Source organism: Crocodylus siamensis, chromosome 1, assembly GCF_052110815.1.
Source record: "Crocodylus siamensis isolate JL-2025a chromosome 1, ASM5211081v1, whole genome shotgun sequence".
Classification (NCBI taxonomy): domain Eukaryota; kingdom Metazoa; phylum Chordata; order Crocodylia; family Crocodylidae; genus Crocodylus; species Crocodylus siamensis.
The window spans coordinates 201,895,479-201,922,791 of NC_143395.1; the positions used below are offsets into that span (position 1 = coordinate 201,895,479).

General features: G+C 48.5%; 1 protein-coding gene across 1 annotated transcript in view; it reads left to right on the plus strand.

The window, feature by feature from the left end:
• Window positions 1-1,309: 1,309 nt before the first annotated feature.
• The window catches only part of MAL (mal, T cell differentiation protein (MAL blood group)), a 39,849-nt gene continuing 13,845 nt past the window's right edge, over window positions 1,310-27,313 (plus strand). The window contains exon 1 of the mRNA XM_090052602.1: window positions 1,310-1,583. Coding sequence (XP_089908728.1) covers window positions 1,497-1,583 — 87 coding nt within the window. The 5' untranslated portion in view covers window positions 1,310-1,496. The remainder of the gene's footprint in view (window positions 1,584-27,313) is intronic.

A 27,313-nucleotide genomic window follows, 5' to 3' on the forward strand; every position in this document is an offset into this window, starting at 1 on the left:
CAGAACCGGTAGGTGCTTCACACTGTTTGGAGCAGCCTAAGCCAGCCTCCCGCTGACTCAGTTTCAGTAGTAGAGTAGTCTGCCAGTGACCTTTGCCCAGGCAGGCAGATCACAGCCAACATGTGCCCTGATGCCATTGTTCTCCCCCTCCCTGCAGTTAGGGTGTTGGATTATGATGATTCCCCCCCTTTCTGAAATCTATAACTTTCCTTCAGTGTCAGGCCTTTTGGGAGGGCTGGGGACAGCAGAGGAACAAAGGAATTACAGCCATAGCACCTCTGTAAGAGAGGGAGATACAGACTTGGAAGGGACACTGGGGTAGGGTGGAGGCATCTCCCCTGGGGGTATAGGAGTAGGTGGCCAGGGGGTGGAGGAAATAGGAAATGGTTTCTTATATTTGGATGTAAATGGCTGGGGGAAGTGCAGTTGCGAGCAGCCAGACAATTTGCTTTGTTGAGGTTTAGGCAGGAGGGGTATTTGGGTGGGGGAGGGGGCTGGAGTTCTCCAGGGTTGGGATGCTGGTGGGCCAGTGTTTATTGTAAGCCATTCAGAGCCTTTTGGATAGCACAGTTTATAAATCTAATGCATAAGTAAATAACTGCTTGGTGGGAATCCCCATTAAGGCAGAGCTCTAGCTTCCCTCCTCTTCCTAGGCCTCCTGACCCTAGGCCAGGCCCACTAGTCAACAATAAAGTCAGAACTCAGACTGGGGTACATCAGCACCTTGTTTCCACCAGCACAGGAATAAAGCTGCCCAGGGCAGTGGCATAGGTATCTTGCTGTGCTCCTGTAGCCACAAGTTTTAGTCTTGCTCTGAACATGCAACAAAGGCTGTCAGTCCCTATTTGATCCAGCTGTAATGCTAGATGCAGTGCTGGCTACACCCCTCACTTGGGTACAAGCAGTGTGCTTTAAGCATTGGTAGCCCAGTAGGTTGCTAGTCTCCTTCGCAAAAAGCACTGAGTTTTGATCTGTTCTTGTACCTGTAAGCAAGAGCTTCCACTGGGAATGATATCTGTTTCCATTAATATTGCTCAGGACAGGTTGCTCAGATCAAAGCCCATCCCCAGTAGCACAGCAGGTGTAGATCAGCCGAGGTCTGTTGCTGTCAATGGGATTACACCACTTGATGCCTGCTAAAAATCTGGCTTGATACGCTGAATTCCAGTTATGACAACGCCTGGCTTCAAACAGCCTCTGGCCAGCGGGTAGCTAACACTAACTCCACCCAGCCCAGAAGGGCTAATGCTTTCTGCAGCCTGAGAAACTTAACTGTAATCTCCTGTACCTTTTCCTCCCAGGGCTCATAAGAACAGCAGGCAAACCCGTGTGTCAAACTGGTTGGCCACACCTGTGCTCAGCTCCTTCCCTGTAGGCGGTAACATTTATTTCTCTGATCAGTTAAGAGTTTGCCTGTCTAGGGGACTTTGGAAGGCTGAACTGGAAAACCTTACCTAGGAGCAAGACTCACTGACTCTGCATTAGAACAGACCAAGATGTCGTCTGCAGCCACCACAGCCTCCTTGCCCAGCGGCTTTGCAGTCCTGACTTCTTTCCCTGATATCCTCTTCATCCCTGAATTTGTAAGTTTGACCTTTGATTTTTAACTAAACTTTTAGAACCAGGGATACAGATTCTCAAGGTGCACTCAGACATCATACTGTTAAGCAATGGGCTGCTCTTGTGTTAGTGTTTCACTGAAAAACTTAATATTTGAGGCTTTTCCTTCTGGATGTGTGCTAGTACACAGGGTATGCTGTGAGCTTTGCAGTAAGTGACATGAATACACATGCGAATGAATTCAGGATTGAAGTTTACTGTATACAATATTTCAAACTTTTTTCTCAGTGGAAATAGCAAAACTGGGAAATTTGAGAAAACGGGACATGAAAGCTCCACTAGAAATGCATTCAGGTCTTGAAGACGATTCTGAAACTCTCTGAAATTGCACAATTTCCCTCTAAAGGCAATTTAGCAGCTGATAGACCCTGAATGAACGCAGACTTTTTTGGGTGGCAGGCTGTGGCTGAAGCATATAACTATGAACCTAATTCAGATGCAAATTAAGAGGGACTTTAGGAGTCCAAGAATCCTGATTATATACTTAGTTTGTTTTAAAAATCTATCTTGCTATGTACTTTCTGATAAAAGACTGGCACAGTCTCTGTCTGGTACACACAGCACTGCAACATGATACACAACTAACACAACAGAAAACAGTTGTATGTTTATATTATGGATGTATGTTATATTAGAAATGTAACACCCCTACTGGTTTTAAAGACTTTTCTGCATAGGCCCAAGGGGAAAGGAATAAGTCTGGGGAAGAGCCCTGCTTGTTTCCTTTCAGATCATAATTTTGTTACTGTTGGAAAAAGGAATAAAGAACATATTTAACATAAATAAATGGAAAGAGCATCAGACTGGCTCTGCAGGGTGTAGCTGCGCTGGATGACAATTTTCTATCAAAACTTTTTTCCCATGGAAAAACTGGATTTTCAACTAACTGCAGAACACATTAGCAGAAAGGGTCAGTTTGCTAAAAAAATAGTTTTAGCTTTTAAAAAAAGAAAATATTCAACCCAAGGATTTTTTTTCAGTTTTTTTCCCCGATTTTGTGTATGTGTGTGTTTAGAAGTAGGAACACTTGGCTTCAAACATTAAGTTTTTCAGTGAAAAATCATATTTTTTCTTAAAAAGTTATTCCTGATGTGCCATGTATACGACACTACTTCATTCAATTTCAAGATCGGCAACCAGGCTGAAAAATTAGCTCAATTTAAGTTAATGGGAGTCTTGACCTTGACAGCAATGTCTTGTTAATTGACTTGCCCAAAAGCACAGTGTAGGTCAGGGGCAAAGCCTCCAGCCAGCATGGGTTTAAAACCCACCCACATGCACACTTTGTACCTTGCAGTTTTAAAATCAGAGGAAAATAGGAGGTATTGTGACAGTTTTGCAAAGAATGCAGCTACATACATAAAACTAGGGTTGAAATAATGCTGTCTAAAATGAAAGTACAGTATCATTATCCTGATCCTGCAAGTTACTTGGAGCTCCTTGTCAACAGGGGCCACTGCCGCAAATGCTGATGGGGGTGAAGAAAACAGTTTTGGCCTCAGGCATGTGATCGAAATCATAGTGGTAGCAGCAGCAATTGGAGATTGTTGATGGCCCGATGATGAGGAGTGGGGTTCTAATCCCCAAGGTCCCTGATTATCTTAGAACAGTTATATTTGGGGTTTTTGGATGTTAACAACTATGGTACTACTCTGCAGCTTTGAACCAACCCTTTGATGAGGGAGGCTGTCTGTCCTACACTTCTACCTATCTCCCAAGTTCACTCTACATCTCTGCCCCCAGCACAGGCTGCAATGTCACAAGGGAAGAATGAGGACATTATCTGATCAGCTCAAGGTAGCCTAGTCTCAGAGCTGGGCCCATAGTAGTGATTCACTGCCCCTGTGATGCAACTCAGATCCAACGCTGCAATAAGCAGGCAGGAGTAGCTGGCTATTAGGAGAGGGTCTACTCCCTTTCAGGTGAGGAATGGGCGTAGGCAGATTGTGACTAACCCAAATGGCAGTCTCTACAAGGAGCAATCCAGTCTTGCAATGTGCCTATGGCCATGCCTATCTGCAGCTCCCCAACAGTAGGACAAAGGTTGTCTCTTCTCTGGAAAAAGTAGCAGCAGGGTCAGGGTGGCCATTTTATGGGCCCGCTTCATACTGCTCCCCAGCCACCTGAGAAAGAACTGGCAACCTCCCTGATCAGAAGAGGGGGGAGCAGGTAGGAACCACAGCCAAGCCTCAGAGTCTGCAACAGCCTTTGATAGCTGAAAGGAAGGAGGGGAAAATCCACATGGATTAAAAGCCATACCAAATGGAGGGGCCTGCATTGCAGGAGAAATTGATGAGCCCTCTGGGCTCAAGGATTTGTAGCACCACAGGGGTGAGTAAGTCTCTTGCATGGCTTGCACAAAGAACTTGTTAAGATGCTTGTTCTCAGGGGCTAGGGACAGACATTCAAAAATCCTGAGACTGACTTGATTCAAAATCTTTGTAGGTTAGTCTAACCTAGCTGCGCTGAACCAGTTCATAACCGGCCAGATATTCTCTCTGGACTGAGGAAATTCAGACACATGCCTGACTAGAGCAGCCCTCTCTTCCCTTAACTAGTGTTGAGCTGAGAGGGGCATGGCCTGCCCCAGCAGGGCACTTTAATTAGGGAGGTCTGCCTGTACCATCCCAGGCTTTTCCCTGCTGGCTGCTCAAGGGGCAGGAGTGTTGCCAGCACCCAGCTAGCACTGTGAGGCAAGGGAGTGTGTGCAGTGCATGCATGTGTTGATGATAGGGAGCTTTTCAATCTCCCACCCTGCTTCTTTGTACTGTTTGCAGCAAACTGACAGGCCAGCAAGCCAGCAGGGGTCCGATAACAGTGTTTATCACCCCATCAGCAAAACAATAGCCTCTCTCCATTAGTTCAAACTCTTATTAAACAGCTTACCAGCTGACCTGTTGATTAACTCCAAAAAGCCCTAAGCAGTCACTGCTGCATTTACCTGTCCCACTGAAGTTGGACACACATACACACACCACACCCTCCACTCCCCTTGGCATTAACTAGCATACCACATGCCTAGGGTCTGTAGAGCTGGGGTCCGTGCTGTGGGAGATAGGTGGGAGGAGGGATTCATGCTTAAGCAGCAAGGTGGGGGTAGGGCAGGGGGAAGCCAAGCTGAGTCTCTGCTGGAGCTCCAGTCAGGGAGAAGAGGGGAAGGGCCAGCTCTGCTGTCGAGCAGCGAGCCCCACCCAGCCCAGAGAGTATACTGGGATGCTGGGGGAGTCTGGTTTATCTTAAACCAGCAAGGGGTCTGGGATAGACATATAAACCGATTTGACCCAAATCAGTTAAGTCTGATATTACATTCAACCAGGTTTTTGTCAAATTGGTTTCAACCATTTTCAAAGTGGTTTATATGCAGTGAACATCTGTTCTGTTACAGGTTTAAACCAGTTTCTGATCACTTAAATCAGTTTATGTGTAATGTCTGTCCCTAGCCAGGGAGGACTCTACTGGCCTGCCCATGCCTAGCTGGGAGCTTCAGCGGCACTAGCCAAGGCTGCAATGGTGTGTCATTATGCTAGCACAGCCTGTTCCCCACCCCTGCCACTACCCAAGGAGCTTTCCCCAGGAACACACCAGGTGCTGCATCCATTAGCATTGGCCTAAGATTGGCCATGCCCCCCCTGAGGTTGGCTGCTGCCACTGCTGGCAGAGTCTGCGGGCGCTGGCTGACCACCGCTGCCCCCTCCCCCCCCCCCCCCCCCACCGGCACCACTGCGACTGCCTGCGGGCAGTCCCTGCTCAGTCTTCCTTTGCCACTGACGTCTCTGTGGCCACACCCCCACCGCTGCCGTGCCTCCCCTGCTCACTGCTGCCACTGCCACCTGTGGGTGGTCACCATGCCCCCTCCAGCCTCAGGAGGCACAAGGTGTTCATGTCCATCAGTCAGGTGGCTCTTGGAGCATCTGCCCCTTTTCAAATGACATTCTGTTGCCCCAGCAGGAGTGCCCACATCCAAGTATTACAGCACATCAGCCAGATGTCTTTGGGGAAGTGGGAGGAACCTGCCTAATGCAGGCAAAAGCCTGGTGTGGGCCTTGGTTTCTGACAGGTCCATTGTGTCCAGGCTGCCACTTTGGTTAGTCAGCTCTGGGTAGGACAGCCTTACTGCCACTGGAGAAGTAAAGAAGCTCCTGTTGGCTAGGGCAGGGCATCATAAAAAACAAAAAACACACTTTAATCAAACACTATCTAGAGTTTCTTTGTAGTTATTTGGCCTCCAGGGTGTGGCAGGAAGATGCTTCTGTGGTATCTGTTGGCACAGGGCTTGTGGTATTATCCCTGCCCTGGGGATGGGACATGACTCAAAATGCACTGAATACAGTCAAGCTCACTGACAGGGCTGGGCCTCCAGGGTTAGACATGACTTAGACTTCCAGTGGTTAGAGCAGGTGAGTCTAGTGAGTCTGACTGGGACACAATGCCACTGCTGTACAGTGGATGCCAAGCAGTGGCTGGGTTTTGTGTATTCTGGACCCCGGCCAGAACAGTGTCCTTCCTGGAGGTGGTGCAGGGGAAGGGTGCGGCTGGCCCTCCACTCCCCATGAACCACACAGTTCCTGATGGGAACATACCAGGTTGAGATCAGAGCAGCCATTCCTGGCTCTCTCAATCAATCTTCTTTCTTGGAGGGGTGGGGTGGGAGTGATGCTGAGTGGGGCCTCTTCTGCATCACCGTAGGGGAAGGGAGAGCAGCATCCCAGTAGTGAATGATTGGGATACTGAACTGCCCATGGAGGACTTTATCATGTCTGTGAAAAAGAAACAGACTCATGGCTCCAAAGGGGCCTGGAAATGACAGAGCAAATGCAAAGCCAGGGCTGGCTTCCCTGAAACCAGCCAGGGTGATCCAGACCCGTTTCTGAGCAGTAGGTCAAATGTATGGAGCCAGTAGGGCCTTTTGCACCCACTTCCTCCTCCATTAAACAAACTGATAAATCACCCAAGTCCAGCGCTGGAGATAACGAACTAAAGGAACTGTAGGTGGGGCCCAGAGCCAATGAGATTACAAGACAAATGCACAGCTGAGGGCAGCCAAAAAAACATTTCCCACCCAGTTGACAGAAGAGACCACGATAACCAGTATAGGGTGGGGTGGAGACAGTGAGGATCTGTGAGACTAGCTGCTTAAGAGAGGGACTTGGGGGCAAGGAGTGGTCCATTCTATCTCTCTGCAGCAGTTCTTGGGGTTCTGCCAAAATTTGTCTTCTGAGGAATAAAAATATCCAGCTCCCCTTTGCTGACTCCCTACTTCTGCTGCTACTGCTACTGTAGCCCTGGTGCGTACTACAGGCCAGTGGGGAGAAGAAATTCTCAGCATAGTCCTGTCCTTGGAAAATTAGCAGCAAGGGTGGATCCAGAAGGGGGCTACAGGTGCACTTGCACCCCGCCTTTGACTCCTGTTCCAATCAAAGTTTAAAACCATCGCTTTGTAGTGGCAGCAGCATTTCTATTCAGGCAGCAGTGAGGTAGACAACTGACTTCATGATTCATTAAAATCTACTTTATTCCTTCTAAACTCTCCATTCCACAGGTGTTAATGACCCTCTCTCTTTTTGAATGGTCTTGATGTTCCACTAATTAAGCTAGCCTTTCTTCTGCAATTCTGCTGTTAGCTGCTCCCTGTAATGTAGCTTTTATTTCAAAGCCTTGCAGACTGTTTTCTTAGCTCATTTCAGTAAAGTTACATTTATTTTTGCATCAAACTTAAATTGAATAATATAGCCCTAGGCCCCTAGCATATTAGTAAAGCTTGTAGTTTCTTTTTATCTGGAGAAAAATGTGTTCTGTTATATATGATGATGCATTTCACCATGTGCACCCTCCTTTTCATAATCCCACCTATGATTAACACATTTTCACACTATGACTTGTGATGATTGTTTGATACACTGGCAGTAAATATTAGGGGTGCCCCAATAGAGATTGTTGGGGCTGATACCAACAGCTGATTTTTAAGGAGGCATATAAGCTGATACCGATTTGACTTCCGATACCAGCCCAACAGCTTGGAGAGCTGCGTGCAGTTGGTAAATCTGGTGTGGTGGAAGGGGAGGGAGGTGGGAAGTGGCATAGGGGGCAGATCAAGGCCCCCTGTGGTGAGGGAGGAGTGGGGTTGGGGCAAGTGCTGACCAGCTGGGATGGAGCAGGCATGGGATGGAGCCGCAGCTTGTTTTGGGGGTGTGGAGGAGAGGGGCGCAGCTCCTGCCACTGTGCACTGCTCGTTTGGGAGGGCATGGAGTGGAGGGGGCGTGCCCCCGGATCTGTGGAGTGGGGCAGGGCAGGCCAGGAAGAGCTCAGGCAGCCCTAGCCCGCCGTGCTCAGCCCCATGCAGATCTGGGGGCACATGCCCCCACCGGCCCTCCTAGACAAGTGGCGGGAGCCACTGGACAAGCAGGCAAGTGCCAGACCAGCGTCTCCCAGATGAGCAGCTCGCAGTGGCAGGAGCCAACCCCCCCATTTCTCCCCCCCGCATCCCCCAGACAAGCCACGACTCGATCTTGCGCCTGCCACGTCCTGGCTGGGCAGCACATGCTCTGACCCTCTGGCCCACCCAGCCCTAGCCCCACTCCTCCCTCACCACAGGGGCCTTGATCTGCACCCCCACACCCCCTTCCCTTTCCCCTCCCCTTCCGCCACACCAGACTTACCAGCTGCGTGCAGCTTTCCAAGCTGCCGAGTTGTGCTCCTTGCTGCCTACATGCTGAGTTGGGGCATAGCACATGCACGGATATTTCTCAGCCAAATTATCTGCCACATCAGGCCAATTTCTGATACAATCAATTTTCTTTATATCGTGCTGATCCAATATCGGACCTACGTATCGGTGCATTTCTAGTAAATATATCAGTTGGCTCGCTGAATCAGTGCGTTTTGAGTTTAAACAGAACAAAATAAGTTGGATTTCTCCAGCATGGATTTGAGGCTGCTGGCTTTCCCCACTGGAATTCTTTAGAAACTGCTTCACTTTGAGAAGCTGTTCCTGCATTGGAAAATCTTTACTACACAAGTCTGTTCCATTGGGTTCCACTGTATTGATAATTGGTACAGGCATGGAAAGCTAGTGGCAGTATATATCAAGACTTGGGGCCAGATAGTCAGCTGGAATAAACCAGCATCATTCTAAAAACTTCATTAGAGTAACAGAGATTTGCAGCGACTGCAGTCTGCTGTGTGTGCATGTCCAAGCACAGGTTGTAGGGGACAAAAAAACAACAACTGGGCAGCAAGGAAATTTATTGTGCAGAGCTGTGTGTTGCTTCCAAAAGCCCTGAGGTTCCTCTTGCAGTGCTGCAACTGAAGGGAACAAGAGAGTAAGATGCTACAGGTTTTTGGGACTTGTAAAAGGGAGCCAGAGGCTCCTCTTACTGGAACAGAAACTGCAAGGAGTTTCCACAGGCAGGTGCAGACAGCTGAACAGGGCTGGCTGCAGTAGAATAGGCAGCCAAAGAGCGAAAGGGCTGCAAGTGCCTATTGCAGGGCAAGTTGCACTAGGACACTAGAGCAGAGCCCTGGGTAGGCAGCAGGGGAAAAAATGCAGTTTAGCCAAAGAAACCATAGTAGACTGCTCTTGAAGCTGAGGGAAATGCCTGGCAGAAACAGGAGGAGCTCAGGGGACATAAGCCTGGGTTCCTGAGGCAGAGGGGCAAGTATGGCCTGAAACTCTGCAAGGAGGAGATTTCCTGCCAGCTCTGGCTAGGAAACAGCAGAAGCTGCAGTCCAGGCCAGGCACTCCCACAGACTAAGAGCCAGTGGGTGGGAAGGAGGTTTTTGCAGCACTGTGCTGACCCAGAGAGAGCTTTGTGTTTTATTTAAAGCAGTTTGCTTGCACTGTTTGTTTCAGTTTGGCTGGAGGACCAAATAGTGGCTGTAGGGGTAGTTAGGAGGCTCTGCAGGGGTGCCTGTGGGGCAACTGGTGAAAAGAGACCCAGCCAAAGCTGAGAGCTAAAGGTGTAGCCAGTGGAGTTGAAGCATGAGAGGGGCTGAAACCAGGAAGGGGCGAGAGGGATGAAGGCCAGGACAGAGACGGGGTGGGTGGCAACTGAGAAGTCCCAAGCCTGAGAGAGAGAGAAAAGAGGCTGAGAAGCTGGGCCAGAGTAAGTGGGCCCAGGCTAGCAGCCTACAGCCAGAGTAATTAGCAGGCTGTGTCCTACAGGGCCAAAGCCTTCACAGGAAGGTGGTTGGCCACAAAGACCCATGAGGCACAGGCATGACTGTGGCGGAGGCTGGAGCCCACAGTTAGCGCCCTTAAGGTTTAACTGGGGCCACTAGGGTCGTGAGGTGCAACTACATGGAGCAGGCACGGTTCTGTTAGCAGATGAATGGCCCAGAAAACTGTTTGGTTACATCAGTTAGGCACCAGGGGGATCACTCCAGCACTTGGGGGAGCCTCCTGATCAATACAGAAAGAGCATCAAAGCATGGCAGGCAAGAGGTGATATTCCCCTTCTGTGTGACTTTGGTCAGGCCGCAGCTGGAGTACTGCATCCAGTACTGGGCGCCACACTTCAAAAAGGATGTGGCCAGCCTGGAGAGGGTTCAGAGGAGGGCCACCCGCTTGGCAAGAGGGCAGCAGGGCAGGCCCTACAAGGAGAGACTGAGGGACCTGAACCTGTTCAGCCTCAGCAAGAGGAGGCTGAGGGGGGACCTGGTGGCTGCCTACAAACTCATCAGGGGAGATCAAGAGCAAATAGGTAGAGCCCTTTTCTCCCCAGCACCACCTGGGGTGACGAGGAACAATGGTAATAAGCTGATGGAGAACAGGTTTAGGTTAGAAATCAGAAGGCAATTTTTTACAGTTAGGGTGGCCACAATCTGGAACCAGCTTCCCAGGGAAGTGGTCCTCGCCCCTACCTTGAGGAAATTCAAGAGGAGGTTGGGTGATCACCTGTCTGGGGTCTTGTGAACCCAGCATTCGTTCCTGCCTGTGGCAGGGGGTCAGGCTAGATGATCTGTTCGGGTCCCTCCTGACCCTAGCTACTATGAAGACAGAAAGGGGGTGTTTGGAGGACTCAGAGGGTGGGCAGGATTTGGGTGGCCCCTAGGGTGTGCCATGACCATCCTCTGGGCCCAGTTCCCTACAGAACCCTTTTGCTTCTTTGTAAGCACTGTCTATTCAGGGCCTTGGATCTGTTTGCTAGCCTACTCGCTTGTAATTTGAGTGGGCTTGAAATGCTCTCAGTTCTACTGTGCACATAATAAATAAGAAGAATGTCAAAATGCCTTTACAAGGAGGGTTCCTTTTTTGGGATGAGCTCTGGTGCCAGCGTTCATGAAGAGAGCCAGAAAGAACTGAGGCAGTGGTTCTCAACCTTTTTTAGCCTCAAGGTCTCCCTCCATAACTTTTCTGAATTTCATGACACCCCTATTCAAAATCACTGAGCTACTCTGCATTCAAAGCTAAAAAAGTTGAGAACCAGTGATCTAACTGGTGCCTGGTAGAAACAGAGGGGGCAAGACCTCACCCTGCTGTGCCCTGCTCTTCTCACTCTCCTCTCCCTGGAAGTGGGAGCTGGCTGCTTTAGGGCTTGGAGGCTGTGGCTCTAAGCTGACTTGGTCCTTGGGAATGGGGCTCCTGATCCATATGGTCTTCTAGTGCCCTCATGGTTTCCTGGGAAGTGGGGGTGTTTCTTCCCAACCATATTAGCTGCTTCATCAGCTGCAGCTGATTCTGGGTGAAAGCTTGAAGTCCATGACAAAAACCTCACTGACATCAGTGGAGCCAGAATTTCACCCACAGATTCTAGACTGCTAGATCAGGAGGATTCCCACCCGACAAGGTGGTCAGCAGTGGGCAAGTCCCTTTGTTCTCAGGCCCCTGTTGCTGCTGCTGCCCTTGGAGAAACCCCAGGCTGTCATCTTCCAACCCACTCACTGAGCAGACTCAATGAATGGCTCGGGCAATTCCAGCCCTTCCAGCTCTGCCCCAGGGAGGGATCTCTGAGCCACCTGGCACACTTGGAAATTATTTAGTCCACCTGTAAAAAAGCTGCCAGCGTGGCCTGACAGTTCCAACTGGAGGAAAAAAAAATCAGCTCATTCAATTTCACACTGTAGTCACAATTTATCTGTAGTACCATCTCCCTATTTAACATCACAGGGATAGCTTTCAATCTCCCAGCCCATATGAATCACCTCAGCTGAATTAACAGCATTGCCTGCATTCACTAGAGAGTAAGATAGTACCCTTAATTTGTTGCAGATGCCCAGGGCCAAATTCTGTTTCACTTGTCAGGGGTCTAGGTTGATAGGCACCTAAATGTGATTTTATTTTTATGTTACCTTGCTAAAGTCCCTGAAAATCCATTAATGCATCTGGAAGGCAGGGTAAAGATGCATCTTCTAAACTAACTGAATCAGAGGTGAATAAGCTTTTGTGAACTTATGAAAAGTTATGCATCTTTTATTTGGGTAGTCTAGAAGGTGCCTCTCTACCTTGGCTTCTGCCTGACTTCAGACTAACATGGTTAACTAACTTCCTCTTAATGAATAGAGTCTTATAACACACCGTCATCTTACCCCTAGGATTGAGTCATAAAAAAGCAGCAAGGATGGGTGTGTTTACACGTGCATTTAAGCGCAACTACATTTAATGTGCATTAAACTAATGCTCATTAAGCAATTTTTGGCAGGTATCTACACATGCAGAGACTTGTCACTAAAGTTAGGGTAAGAGAAATGGTAAGGGAAATCTTAACAACATAAACTTTAAAAGGCTCACAATCCCAAAGGCAAGGGGAAAAGAGCCCCCAACGAAATTTTTTACTTATGTTTTTACTTGTGAATTTGAAACCCATCTCCTGATTTGCAAGGTCCTGACTTGGGATGTTTGAATATTTTGGGCTGGCAATATGAAGTGAAACACTGGTGATTCAGAACAGCAGCATTCCTTATCCCTTTGCCTAGGTGGAGATGACATTTGAAAAGAAAGATGATAGCCAGTCAGCCCCACTAAAGTATCCACAGACTGGATTGTGTGAAGAATGGTATAAAGTCTCTAAAAAGAGGCTACAGACTCTTATCCCAGTAGCTGGGCTTGTTTTTATAACCCCTGCATCTCTACGGTTTCATTGCTTTGTTTACCACCTTTGCTTCTCTCAGTAGTGCCTTCTCCCCTTCCCTCCCCACATTTCCTATCCTCTGTATTTCAATTCCTTCTTTATATTTAGAACCTCTGCCACCTGCAAATCCATCCATAGCATCTGATGAAATAAACTGTTATTGAATTAGTTAGTCCAGAGGTTGACCAGCCTGTAGAGCCACTTGATCTGGCCCCCAGGCAGCATTTAGCAGAAGGGAACTTTCCAGCAGTCACTTTCCCCATGCTGGAAATGCAGTGGCTTGGTCTTAGTGCTCACCCGTCTATGTCCCGAACTGGGTCAGTCCAGCCCACAGCTTTAGAAGATGTCTGAGTACTGAAAAGTGAGTACTATAAAGTGCCATTCTGCCCTGCCTTCTGCTGTAGAATAATATTAGTATTGGCTTGTGAATAGCTAGCTAGGCAGGGTCGTGCATCCTATCAGCTAGAAGGTGTTCCCATGTGAGCAATCAGAGCACAAGTAGTAGTTTGATATCAGTTATGTTTGAAAGTTCTACAGACATATTATCTCTGAAGGTGGAATTGCTTTTCTTATGTTAATATAGTAATCGCTTTTACCATGGAAAAACATTTCAAGTGTTTATGCAACTATTTTAATGGCAAAAGTTCTTGATATATTTGATAACACAATCACAGCATCTGGTTTTGTTACTTAAGAAACTTCATATTTATTGTGGGAGTTTTTGCTTCTTTTCTTTTTGTTTCTTTTCTTTGGGTGTGGTCTGGCATGCATTGTTTTCAAGGAAGCTTTTATCAAACTGGGGCCCCCATCCTAGAAGTAGAAGACCCCTGTAACCTTGGTAGCTCAGACCTTTGCCCTCTGCAAGACTTGTCCTTTTATAGAGCTTTCTGAATCTGGGGGAAGATTTTTTTTTAAAAATTGCATTAGCATGAAATCGGTTGCTTTGAACTGCTAGTTTACATCAGTGGTGCCAAACATATGGCCTGCAGGTTGGATCCAATTTGAGAAGCCATGTTATCTGGACTGCAGAGCTTCCAGTGGGGCTAGGAATTGGGAGGAGGGAGAGGGAGTAGGGGCAGTGCCTACTGCCAAAATCTAGGGTACAGAGCCCCAGCGAGGACACGTATTGGCATCAGGGTGCAAGTGATGGCTGTGTTAACCTCTGAGACTGCTGCTGCTGCCCCCACCACTTGCAGCTGCATCTGGATCTGGCCAGTGAGGAAATCCATGTTCCAGATCCAACCCATGAAGAGGGATGGGTTTGACATCCCTGTTTTATATGACTGGACATTTCAGAATTCCCTTTCCTTTATTTGGCATTAAGAAGGGAAAGGGTTTTTTTCCCCTTTTTTTAACAAAGCTACAGAAACCCCTGGAGACTTCAAAGACAGTCCATCGCTAGTACTGTGAGAGTTGTTAATGGGGACACTTCCAGAGAAGCTTACTAGGAGCTTAGCATCATGATGACTGCTTGATTTGACTAAGTATTTCTGAGTGCTGTGCAAAACCCCGAGTGGGCTCTGCAAATGTCAGCTTTGACCCCATTCCCCCAGAGAAGGAATCCAGTGGGTGCGAGTGGGTCTGGTCCCATCAGAAGGCAGAAGACACAAACCTGGTACAGCATAACAAAGGTGCTGTTCTGCCCAGTGCACAGTGAACATTGTCCAGCCCAAAACCTTATGAATCTGTGAAGGCTTGTTTCTCTTCTCACATGACTGTGGCTCCAACCCTGTTCCCACTACATTACACAGAGGAAGAAGGGTGCAAAGCCACAGATAAAGCTGTGGGGGTGAAGCAGCATGGTGGGAGGCCACACACCTCACTTGATCTGTGTGGCCCATAAGCAGTGCTGAAATGAGAGGGAGAGCTGGAGCAGAGGAGCTGTGCTGGGCAGTGTGCCCAACTCCCTGGGCAAAAAAAAACCCAGTGGAAACTTCCCAGATGCTTCTGGCATTGGCTTCCTAACTTTGGTTTGTCCTTGTCTTCCTCTTCGCTGCCGATGTAACATGCCAGAGTGGGGGTTCCCTGATTAAGAGAACGAGGTACATGACTTCCAGCTGAGCTGGGTGCCTAACTCCTTTAGCTCTCCTGTGAAATATGAATTTTCATTTCTACCTAGGAGAACTTTTACAATCCTTGCAATCTCCCATGCCTGCTGAAGGGAGCCTGTGCCCAAAAGCTTGCAAATAAAGACATTTTTTGTAAATATTTAGTTAGTCTAATAAAAGAAATCACCTCTGTCATGAGTTTTGATTCCTTTTGCCTCCAGACCAATACAGCTACAACCTGGCTACCTAACTCCATTAGGAAGTCAGAAACTAAATTCCTAAAATCTTACACTGACTGACTCGGGTTGTGGAGCTAGTTGGGTCCCTTTTGCTGCCAGAAAAAAAGAGTGAGGTGGGGTGAGAGCACCTGCAAGCAGGAAGTGGTGCCTGGGGCTACAAAGGTCAACACAGAAAAGTCAAAAGTATTTGCACAAACTAGCTGTAGCAGTTTATGCTGCAGGCCCAGCAGCTCATGTTTTAGAAATGGGGAAGGATGGCTCATGGGTGCTCTGCTGGAACTGGCGTGATCTCGATTCAGTTCCTCTCCTTAGAAACAGATCTGGGGGTGTGTGGTGGTGTGACTGTTTCTCCCTTCTGCTGTTCCTGGCTGATCCAGGTACAATGGAAGTCCCGGAGTTTACTGCTGCCAGACTCAAACACAGACCATGATGGGGGGGAGGGGCAGACCTGGCTCCCCCTGCCCTTCATGTGCCTTCTCCTTATCCCCTCCCCAGTGTTCCCTGCTAACCCAGGGGCTCCCACCACACCTCGTCCCCAACCCACCCTGGTCTGAGGGGCAGTACAGTGTTTTGTCCTGCAATCTTGGGCAAGTCACTGCAGGCATGTGGTAAGTCACACCTAAAATGCCCTAGTAAGCACCCCTGAGATGTGTGGCCCTACCCTCCCATTCTGTATGTCCCAGATCCTGAAGCTGCCCTGAGGGTGCCCCCCAGCACCTCTGTCAAGCTCTGCATCTGCTGCATGCTTGAGAGCGACAGCCGGAGGCACCTTTATACACTCTATCATTCTGTGCCTCAGTTTCCCACATGCAAAGTGGCCACAATAAGAGCGCTGCCCTGTCTCCTGGGAGTGCCATGAGGATAAATGTCCCTGACAGCAGCCATGAAAGTACCATTGGTAATGGCCTGCATCATGCAGCAGAAATGCACATAGCTTTAAACCAGTGGCTCAGTTAATCTCCCTGAAGTTAGTGCTCAGGTAAGAGTAGGAGCCAGATGAAGATCAGGAGCAGCAGTGCACCTGCCTGCTGGGTTATCTCCTAGCAGCAAAGTCACAGATTACAAATGCAGCTGCGGGTGGAGGTGGAACAGGTCTTGCCTCTTCCTTTCCATTGGTTTTTAACCCTTCCATATTCTCCTTTGCCTGTTGGTCACTTGGAGGAGAAAAGGGATTCTAGCTTGTCCAGGACAAAAGACCTGAGATAGGGCCGTTGTAAAGACAAAGACTGCAGAGTCTAAACGTGATCTCCTTTGGCTGTCTGCCCAAGACAGAAGTGGCTTGGGAAGGTTCATAAGCCTTTGACCAAAGCAAGGGTGAGGTTCATAATAGATGTTGGACAGAGGAGAGTTGCAGTGGTAAGCAGCAGTCTGGCAAGGCTGCTTAGAGTTTGATAAGGTTGATGATGATTATTCTTTGGTCTTTACATTTTTCGAATGGCCCCCAGGGCCCCTGGTCTTGGTGCTGAGTGATGCACACTCTCAGAAGGGGATTCTCAGCTTAAACAACACATGTTCAGGCACAGATGAGCCAAGCCAAATGAATGCAATGGAGTGGGAAGGATCTGGAGGCCAGGAAAGGTGGCAGGTGTAAGATGATACAGTTCCCTGGGTCAGGGGAGTGCAGAGGAAACCAGCTAGAAGGTTGTTTCAGGCTGCAGCATGTGTTTGCTTTTTGGCAGAGCCTGCTGCAAGCATTAGAGGGTAGGGGGCTGTTCCTCCCAATGCCAGAGCCAGAGCCCCACAGAGGGGTGTTGAGATGTTCAGAGGGGGTTGTTGGCATGTTCCAACTATTCACTGCCACAGCAACAGCAGCTGGGGCACAGCCTAGGAATTAATTTGTATGGCTCCTGCAGTTGATTCATGATTTTCATGCGGAGGCTCTTCTGGTGTCAGGGATGCATGACTGGGAAGGGTGCAGGACTGGAATGAAAGGAGAGGCTGGGAGGATGCAGAATGAATGTTTGCTCAAAAGAACAGGTTCCCACAAAGCACGTAGCTGCTGATGGAGTTGGGTGGGACACCAGCAAGGGCCCTTTTTACTGTTCCCGGATGCATTTCAGACATTCATCTTTAACAGATGCCTATAGCTCATTCACAAGTTCTGGGCTTGATAAAGGACAGCAACTCTGACACCTGTTTTGCCAGAGGTCAGATGATTTTCACAAGGGGTCCTTTTGGTTTTAAAATCCACAAACATTTTCTTCAGCACAGGTCCTACCTTTATGAATGGTAACCTGATCAGTTTTTTCTCTATACTGACATGTCCATCCTGCATGGACAATAGGACTTGGAACGATCCTTTCAGGGGCAGTTTTATCTCTTTGGAGTGCCTCAAATTAATTTCCAGACATGTTCCTTTAAACAGTCTAGGCAAGGGGGGGCCAACATTGGCAGGCATGCTACAAATTAGCTCTGCACTAGGGTCACCATAGGTCTGGGTTTTCCCAGATGTACTGTTTTTTGGCTCCCTGTCCTCCTGTCCGGCGAGTGTGCAGCTCCAGAGTATGGGGCACCAGCAGGGCTGGTGGGGGACAGGGGGCTGTGTGTTGGGAGTGAGGGGGGGCTGGCAGGGTTGAGGGGACAGGGCTTAAGAGTGAGGGGTAGAGGCAGGCACTGCCCTCCCAAACATATCCTCCCCAAGTGTCCTCTTTTTTGTTACTGGAAATATGGTAACCCTACTTGCACCCTCCCTGAGGGGCACTCTGACCTTCTTCCTCTGCCCAGTTTGCTGATTTGCTTTCTGCTCCCTGCTGTGTGCCCCTGGCCTGATATGCCGCAATGCTTCTTCCTTCCCTTTCCTCCCTGCCTGATCTGCTGCTGTGCTTTATGATCCCTACCCTATCTACCACTGTGCTACCTGCTCCCTCCCCAGTCTGCTGCATGCCATACACAGAGGCTGCTTGTGCTGTTTGTGGCATGCATGCCGCAGGTGGGCCAACCCTGTTCTAGGGCATTAACCCTGCAGTTGGTAGTCTAGGCAGCATGCTTATCATGCATGAGCAGATGCATGACCAACAGATGGAGGGAGGTGATGCTCCCCCTCTATGCGGCATTGGTAAGGCCGCAATTGGAGTACTGTGTCCAGTTTTGGGTGACGCACTTCAAGAGGGACATGGAGAATCTGGAGAGGGTCCAGAGGAGGGCCACTTGTATGATTAGTGGCCTCTGTGAAAGACCTTAAGACAGGAGGTTGAGGGATCTAGGTCTCTTTAGCCTTCACAAGAGCTGTTTGAGGGGAGACCTTGTAGCCGCCTATAAGTTTATCAAGGGAGGACAACAGGGAATTGGAGATGCACTATTTACCAGAGCACCCCTAGGAGTAACTAGGAATAATGGGTGCAAACTAGTGGAGAGTAGATTCAGGTTAGACATTAGGAAGACATTTTTTACAGTAAGGGTGGCCAGAATCTGGAATGGGCTTCCGAGAGAGATGATACTATCACCTAACTTGGAGGTCTTCAAGAGAAGGCTTGATAGACACTTGGCTAGGGTCATCTGACCTTGGTCCTCTTTCCTGCCTGGGGCAGGGGGTAGGACATGATGATCTTTTGTGGTCCCTTCTGACTCTACAATCTATGAATCTTCACTTGCTATGATTCTGATTTATTTTTGTACCACAGACTACTTTAAAAGACATGTTCAGACCAACATACAGGCCATCCCTTGCCCTGTGGCAGATCAGTACTGCACTGCTTTGGACTCTGAGGAGGGGCCTTTTAACTGGCTGCTGCAGACAAGGCATGCATAGAATGTGAGTGTGGAAAATAACTACTTCCCCACCCTAGTCCTCCAAAGAAATGCAAGGAGAAGAGCTCGGAAAGCACCAAATACTTGGTTTTAATGTGTATGTAGGGGCGGATGACCTGGAAGGGGCAGGTGAAGGAAAGAAAAAAGCCCTCTCTGTTCCTCTCAGCTTCTCCTATTGGGAAAGAAGTGTTGGTTTTATAAGCATATTTTCTGAATCCCATAAAAATGAATCAACAATGAACAGCAACAAAATTCATTAGCTTGCTATTAAAGTGAAGCAATAACATAGGTCGGCAGCAGAAATGTTGACCTGTGATGTCTTAGGAACCTTTTCAACTAAAGAGCTATGCTAGATATAATTTAGTGTGTTTTAAGAGGCTGAGAAAGGAGGTATACATTTGTGGTTTTTAGTTTACAGTTTAAGAAAATGGTTCCACCTTTTCTTCACAGCTGCATTTTGCTGGACAGAAAGCTAATGCAAAAGAGACAAAACTTGGGCACTGAATTGGAACTATCTAGCAATTCTATCCTTAAGGCTAGGTACAGACAGTCAAAAAGCCTAAGACTGAATGAGTTTAGTCTTTGCAGGTTAGTTTAAATTGCAGAGATTAAATTGAAATAGAAGTGAACAGACATTTACCTTTGATTTAAGAAATGCAGCCACACGTCTGCAGTGGCTCAGGCCAGAAGCGGGGAGGGGGGTGGATGCTAGAGCAGGCTCTCTGGCTGCGTTCACTTCCTCTTCCCACTGCCCCCAAGGTTGCTGGGTTTTGCAGTCCAGAGTTACAACAGCAGGACTCTACAGGGTTGCTCATCACTACTTCTTCCTGCTTCCAGGTGCCTTTGGGATTTGTAGTCAACAGTTGTAGCCAGGAATAGGTTTGAGCAGGGGAAGGGGTGTTTAACTCCTCTCCCTGGCCCCAGATCCCAGCCGGAGTTTGCCTGTGGTGGGAGTCTCCCCCTCCTTGCAGACTGGGCTGTATTCCCAGCTGGGCTTGCCCCCCCCCCACCTCTTGTCAGCCAGCCCTCCCTGCTCTGGCTAGGGAGGAGAGGGGCAGGACCAGCCCTTCTCTGCTGTAGCAGACAGCACAGCCTAGTCCAGGGCTGCAAAATGCTGGGATGCTGGAGGACTGTAATTTAACTTGAACCAGGAAAGGGGTCTGGGACAGAAGTTTCATAACCCAGTTTGACCCAAATCAGTTAAGTCATACTACATTCAACCAGGTTTATCTTAAATCAGTTTCAGTCATTTTGAAACTGGTTTATGTGCACTGAGCTTCTGTTCTGTTACAGGTTTAAACCAGTTTCTGGTCACTTAAACCGGTTTCAATTCAATCTGTCCCTAGCCTAGGAGGAGAGGCAAGGAAATTGATTCTTTGGAAATATCATTCTCTGACCATTCCTTATTATTATGGATAATGATAAATATAAATAGATATCCATTTATAATATTTCCCATGGCCACTGTTTAGTGAACAGTATTCTACAAATATTGTAATAAACTCCGGGAATACTGTAGTGCAGGATTTTCAGAAATGCCTCAACTAGAAGTGAAAAGAAACCACTGGGATTTCAGCTCCTACATTGCCACACTCCAGCAGGCTCAATTAATTGACACGTTGTAATTACAGAGCACTGAAGTAGCCCCTGTGCTCATGTACAGGCACCCAACAATGTGAGGTACTAAATTAATGCACATTAGACTGCCCTTGTGCTCAGTAGTGCAAGTGCATGCTTTTTAGGTGACACTTAATGTGCAGTAGCCAGTTTTAGTGCACATTAGCCTAATAGCACTTTTTTATGTGATGCTTTAATGCACAGTAAGATAGGCTACTGCACATTAACGCCCACATATAGACATACTTATGGATGCTTATCTTGCTGGGATCCTATGACCCCAGCTGACTTCCTGCCCTTTGGGCAGGGGTCTGGACTCGATGATCTCCCGAGGTCCCTTCCAGCCCTAATGTCTATGAAATCTATGAATACCTGCTGGGATTACTGGTAATTATCTGATCTCTCCTTGTATCCTAGTAGCTTCCTTATTGTTTTGGGTCAGGAACAAGAAAGCAGCTTAACTTGTCTCTTATTTCTCTCTGGCATTTTGGACTTAGGGCTGCTATGCTTTAATTTCATGTTCAGTTGCTTGACATTTGGGGAGTGCAATTATTGATGAAGAGTGCATGAAGAGAAGTTACAGTGCTGACCCTGAGCAACAGGCAGCAAGGGACAAGGCTGAGACTGTGTATGTACTCCTTAGTAAATCAGACAAAGTCACCTTTACATGCATCTGGGCTACTTTCAAGGTTTGGCTACAGTGGGTCAGCTCCTCCATGGAGGTAAATTGGTAAGGCATTGCAGGTTTCAGTGGAGCCTCTGATTTACAACAATTGAAGATTTTGCCCAGGAAGTGAAGGGTTGAAATTCCAGTTTCTGTAGTTGCCTGAACACAGAACTGTTGTGGTGCTCTGAGAACAGCCTATCCTGAGGCATTTCTAGCCAATGATAGACATGCCAACAATCCCATGTGGAAGACCTTTTTTCCTAAGATTGGCAGTTGAACTCTGAAGACTCAAGTTGGGTGGATCTGATGGTTCATTTCTCTTTAGAAAGCCAAAATGTCAAAACCTGCCCATCAATACTCCCAGTTTTCTGACAGATGAGAGAGGTACAGGGGGAAGGCAGCCCCAGTCATTTGGGAACAGATTATATTCCACTTATTGGATGCATAAATAGACTTAGGGTAAAGTTGTACATTATATTTAAATCATACTAAGGTTATTTAAAATGCAAGTATCTGCACACTAAAACTTATCAACTCATGCTAGATACCCTCTGAGCATCTGAATTTACATCACTTTGGGAGAGGGTTAACTTTGGGCTACCACCTAGCTGGTGTTAGGTTAACTTCAGTCTGCTCTACAGAAATAAAACAAGCAATCTTCAGTTCTCCAGCATCCCAGGATGCACCACTCCCCACCCTGCAACTCAGAGCCCAGGTGTCTTGGCTCCAAACCACACTTCTGCTCCCCACCCTCTAGGGGCAAGTGAGAGCTGTTCACTCAAAAAACGGTATTAACCCTTACCATGCGACTGTTCTCAGCACATTTTAACTTTAACACTCTTGGGTATTCCACAGATTTAGTATGGTCTAAGTGTAACATGCAACTTCACCCTTACCAAATGCAATTCTATTCCACCCTGATTAAGTCCCTGAAAATGCATTACTGAACCTATTTTTATAATGCACTATCATCTGACCCTTAAGAGTGACCCATAAGAGCAACAAGGAGGAAGTGGACCCATCCACCTTTTTATATTAACTGTTTTTCAGGAACTTGAGAATGGTGGCATAATTGGCACCTATATCTACTTACATGCCAAATACCATATTTCACAGCATATAAGTCAAGGTTTGAAGCCCAAATATTGACCCTTAAATTTTCACCTTGACTTATATACCAGCATGCAGCTTCTGGGCAGGGCTGCTGCTTCTGCCACTGCTTGCAGCACCATGGTACTCAGCTTTCCCAGCATCCAGCGGCAACTTGTCTCCTTGCTGCAGTGCTCGAGGCATTAGGTAGTGAAGTGACAGGGATGGGGGAGCTGCAGTGCAGAGCATGGGGCTGAAGCTGGCAGGAGTACAAAGCCTATACTCAGGAGGGTGGTGGGAGCGCACAGCTTGGGTGGGCAGGGTGTGGGTGTGGGGGATGTGAGGGAAGGTGGGGGGTGTGGGGACTCCCCCCCACATGGTGCACAGCAGCTGGCAGGTGGCAGGCGCTCATGGCCTGTGCAGGTGTTCCTGCCCCATGGCACGTAGTTCTGCTAGTACTCACACATCACCGGGGAAAGCTACATGCACCGGAGCTGGCTGCCTTCTTTTCCCCCTGCCTGCACGCGGTGGCGAGGAGAGCACCCTGCCCAGCCCGCCTTTATTGCACCACTTTCAGGGGCTGAGGCTGGGGCTGGGCTGGGCTCGGCGCTCAGCTGGCATGACCTGGGCAGCATTGGCTTCGGCCCCTGTAAAGAGTGCTGCCTGGCCTGTGCCAGCCAAGCACCAAGCCTGGCCCTGGCCCCTCCATGTGCTGAGCATGGCCCTGGACCCTGTGAGTGGCGCAACCTGGGCTGTACCAGCCAAGCATCGAGCCCAGCCCGGTCCCTCTGGTGGCACTGATCTCGCATGTGTCCACTCCCCGGTTGTCCTGCCTGCAGTGAGGGCATGCGAGGGCCAATATAAGTGACCCCATATTTCTGATCTAAAATGTTCAGTTGACTTATACACTGGATCTATGAAAATCCTAACTTTTTAAATCAGAAAAATGGGTTGACTTATACATCGTGTCAACTTGTACACCGTGAAAATGGAATAGAATCTGGGCCATAGACCCCACAGTCATAAGGCAGGATTGAATGCAGGACTTGGAGCACTCAAAACAAATGAGAACTGAAGGAGTCACTTTGAGAAGGCAATTCCTATCCTTGATATAGGCCAGTCCACAGAGAAGGCACTGGCCATGTTGGCAAGATAGAGGGCACTGAGTGGACTGATTTTAAAGAAGGAATCTTCTTAAAACTAAACTTAAGAATAAGTCCCAACTTGTTCTATCATAAGAATTCCCGATGCTGTTGCCCTGAAGGGGCATTTCAAAGGGACAGTTAAAGAAGCTCACGGGGCACCTTTGGCCATATTTTGGGAACCCTTGCTTTAGAGAGTATATAATGGACAGAGCTAGAGGTGGGCAGACCTGGGAAGGGGCAGAGGGTCACACTGTCCTAGTACTCAGGGGTGCCTCTACAAGCGCTCATACAGCAATGTTGCTATTGCACCATGCTTCCTTTTGGACGTGCCAGCACATGGTTTTCAGGCACATGGTTAATGTTAGCCACTATTTCACTGTAGTGGCATACTATAATGAGGGAGTGCGCCACTGTGGCAAAGTAGTTGCTGGTTAGGTGTAGGCGCCCATCGTTGCAGATGCACCCAGAGTCTGGAAACTTGAACCATTTCTAAGTGAGATCATACGTGCTAAGCCCACGTGTCACGCACGCATGCATGTACACACACATGCATGTGCAGACACATGCATGCTGGTCCATCTCCTGTTTGTATGGAAGTGCTGAATTCCTGATCTCACATAACGCCCAGTCTCTGCAACACAGAATGTTCTTGAGACTTAAGGATTTCGGGGAGGACAGAGACAGCTTTATATGCTTCAGAATTATCTTTCCACTTTCCTGAATCAGGAGATTAGAAAAGGTTCAAAGAACAATGAACAGTGAGAGGTCACTGCTATGCTTGGTAGGTTGCTTTTATTTTTATTTCTTTCAATATGAAGGTAAAAATCATTTGGAAACACTGCTGAGTAGAAGTGTGCGTGTGCAGGAGGTGAGAAAGTCACACAGCAGCAGGGCTTTCATTGTGATCTGAGTTCATACGCTTGTAACAGATGAAGTGGGTGAGGCTTGATATTGTCAGGCAGAATTATACCTGCTTGAGAAGATGAGAGGCTAAATTACAAGCCAGTCACTCCTCTTTTGTCAAGGGCTTTTAAGGGAACTAATAGATGATAGAACAGCTCTCTGAAGTGTTTGACAACAGAACCTGTGGCTTCAGGGAGAAATATCAGAGCCTCTATACTATTATCCTTTCCCACACTTGACAAATAATTGGTAGGATGATCCATCAGGCTGTCATCAGCTTTTTTGTTTTGAATGGGTAAGCTAAATTCTTACTTCTCTGTGTGTGATTGTGTGTCTTCCTGTTTAAGCTGCAAATTTAAGGTGGTGCTAAATGTCAGCAAATAATATATGAACAGAGCCTCGGGATGTGCCCCAAAATTGGCATTTTTGAGAATAGTAAAATAAATTAGCTACTTTCCCAAAATAACTTTATTTCATTCCAAGTTTATCTCAGAATTTATAGATTTCCAACTGTGTGCAAAAACTGAGAGGACTTCTGAATATCATGAGGCTGAAGGGCAAACTTCTTTGCTTGTAAAATGCCCTCAAATTGGAATAACCTGATTTGTAAGCATAAATTTGTGTCTGAGATCCAATTACGCCAATCCTCAAGACAGGCTAGTGAACTGGAATGATTAAAGCCATATCTAGCCTCACTGATCTTGTGGAGATTTGTCTTTAAAAATGAGCTTCCCTTTCTCCTTGCCCCTTTGAGAAGCAATCAATTGTATGTGCCATCTTCCATCTTCTGAGCTCAGTGTGCTTCACAGAGGAGTTGTTAGCCCTATTGTTTGACAAGGGGAGTGATACATGGAGGCATAAGGTCTGATTCTGCGAATGCTAGAAGGTTCATTGCTCAGTCTTGCAATAGAGAATACATTTCATATTAGCCCAACTGCTGTGAAGCTCACAGAAGTTCCTGAATTAGCGTTCATGGGAGTCAAGTGCTCTCTGTCCACAGAGCTATCTACCAAACTCAGCCCACCCATAAGCCATCCCGGTGACCTTGAAGAGTCCCCTCTGTGAGTGAGAGGCTGCAGAGAGGAGCCTGAGCAGCTTGTGGCTTCTGCTGTTACTGAGGAGGGAGGCAAGTTGCTCTGGATTTTGTGGTGCGGACTCAGAACTAGAATTATGCCATGCAAGCCACCAGTCAGTGGCAGGGAGCTGGCTAACAGTAACAGCAGGCTCTGGTACAGTTTGGAAGAGGATACCAGCAAGCTGGCACACCCTATCCCTGTGCCCAATCCCAAGGACCAGGGGTCTGCTTGATACTTGCCATTCAGCACGCAAGGCCATGGCCCAGTGAGTGAACTGTGAAGTGCAGGCAGCCTATCCTCTTTTCAGCCTGGAATTAGGCACAGGATCTTGGGGGTCTTGCCTAATGCCCCAGTGCACCTGCTTAGTTTTTGGTCCCTATGACAGGGAGTCAGAGGCTCCTGTCATTTAAGTGGTGAGTGCAGTGAGCTAAGTTTGCCATGTGGGGCTTCAGCAGAGAGCAGGTTGGCCATTAAGCAAAGGGGAAACCCTTGTGGGTGGCTGAGGAGCCACCTGACCAAAAGAAGCAGTGCATACAGGTACATAAGCCCAGTGTTCAGGCTAAAGAAAGCAGTGTAGCCCTTCAGGCTGCAGGGACAGGAGCTTCTGGGAGAGAGGGATTTCAGGAAGCCAGCCCACAGACACTGAAGGTACTTAAGGGTGCTAGATAGAGACAACTCAGGGGGAAGCATGGCTTGCAGTTGGGGCACTGACCCAGAGCGGTGATAATTTTTAGTTGGAAGTGGTTGCTTATATTTATGTTACTTTTAACACCGGAGGACTAGCAGCTCTGGGGGTGGTACAGAGGCTGCAGGGGTGCCTGAGAGGCACCCAGCCCAGAGCCCTGCAAGGGCCAGGGACCAGAATGGGGCTGAGTGGCTATTAAGCAACTTTGCTTGGACCCCAGAGAACTGAGCAGCCCAAGAAGGACAGGAGCAGGGCCAGGGGCCCAAAGAGCACAGATCAAGGGGCTGGAGCCCAGGGTCTGAGGTAGTGGACTTGCCCAGATAAAAGGGGGTAAAATCAGGAAGGCTGAAGCCCCAACAAAGGTTTGAGGCCCAAGGGGGTCAAGTGTTATGTTAGGGCCAGGAGGTCCCTCCAAATGGATACCGAGTAACACCTGCAAGGCATGGACATGGGTGTAGGGGAGGATGGAGGCCGTGTGGCAGATGAGGTAGAAAAGGGAATGTGCCCTGAGGAGCTGGAGTGGGGAGCAGTCACTTGGCCACCAGGGGTGTCATGGCCACCCCTGGGGCCTGGTCCTGCTACAGTTCCAATGACCTTAATAAGATTAAACACATGCTTGAAGTTAAGCAGGTACTTAGGTGTCTTGATGTATGTGCGTATGGCCTGTGGACCCTCGTCCTCTTGCCCCTTGGCCCAGCCAGGTGCAGGTGCAGAGGAAAGCCTCATCTGTGGCATATGCAGCCAGTTTTGCCACCCCCAGGTGCACAGCAGGGCTGCAGCACAGTGGTCTGACTCAGCTTCCTGGCAGCCCCTGTAGTGGCAGCTTGCTCTGCCTGGCTGCCACTGCCAGTGTTTCCACCACTGCTGCCAGCCCCGATTCCTGAGCACCCCAGCTGGTCTGCCCCACATCCACCTCCTCCATCCACTGAAGTGCGGGGAGTGGATCATGGCTCTGTCCCAGGCCCTGGCCCTGCACTGTCACCGCCCAGCTGCCAGTCCTGCTCCCAGATGCTGCTCCCTGCCTGCCTGCCTGCCTGAGCACGCCCTGCCTGCAGGGATCCTTGGCCAGACTCCATGGAGACTCCACCCACCCACTCCGTCCAGTGTCCCTGGCATTGGGTGCAGGGTGGATGGGCCCAGGGCTGAATTGGATCAATTGCTCCTCCTCCACACCCCACCACACTGGGCCAGGTCATTTCTTCCCTGCCCTCCCCACCCCACTCTGCAGCAGCTCAACACAACTCCTTAAGTGGGCCTCCATAAATTGCCCAACCCTGAATTAGAGAACGCCATGGTGGCTCAGGCTTGCTGGAAGTGCAGGCTCTCAAGACTGGACTGTCCGTATCTTAACGCTGCTGTTGCACAGCCTTGTTCCAAGAACAGTGTCTAGACCACTGCGGTCTCTGAGTAC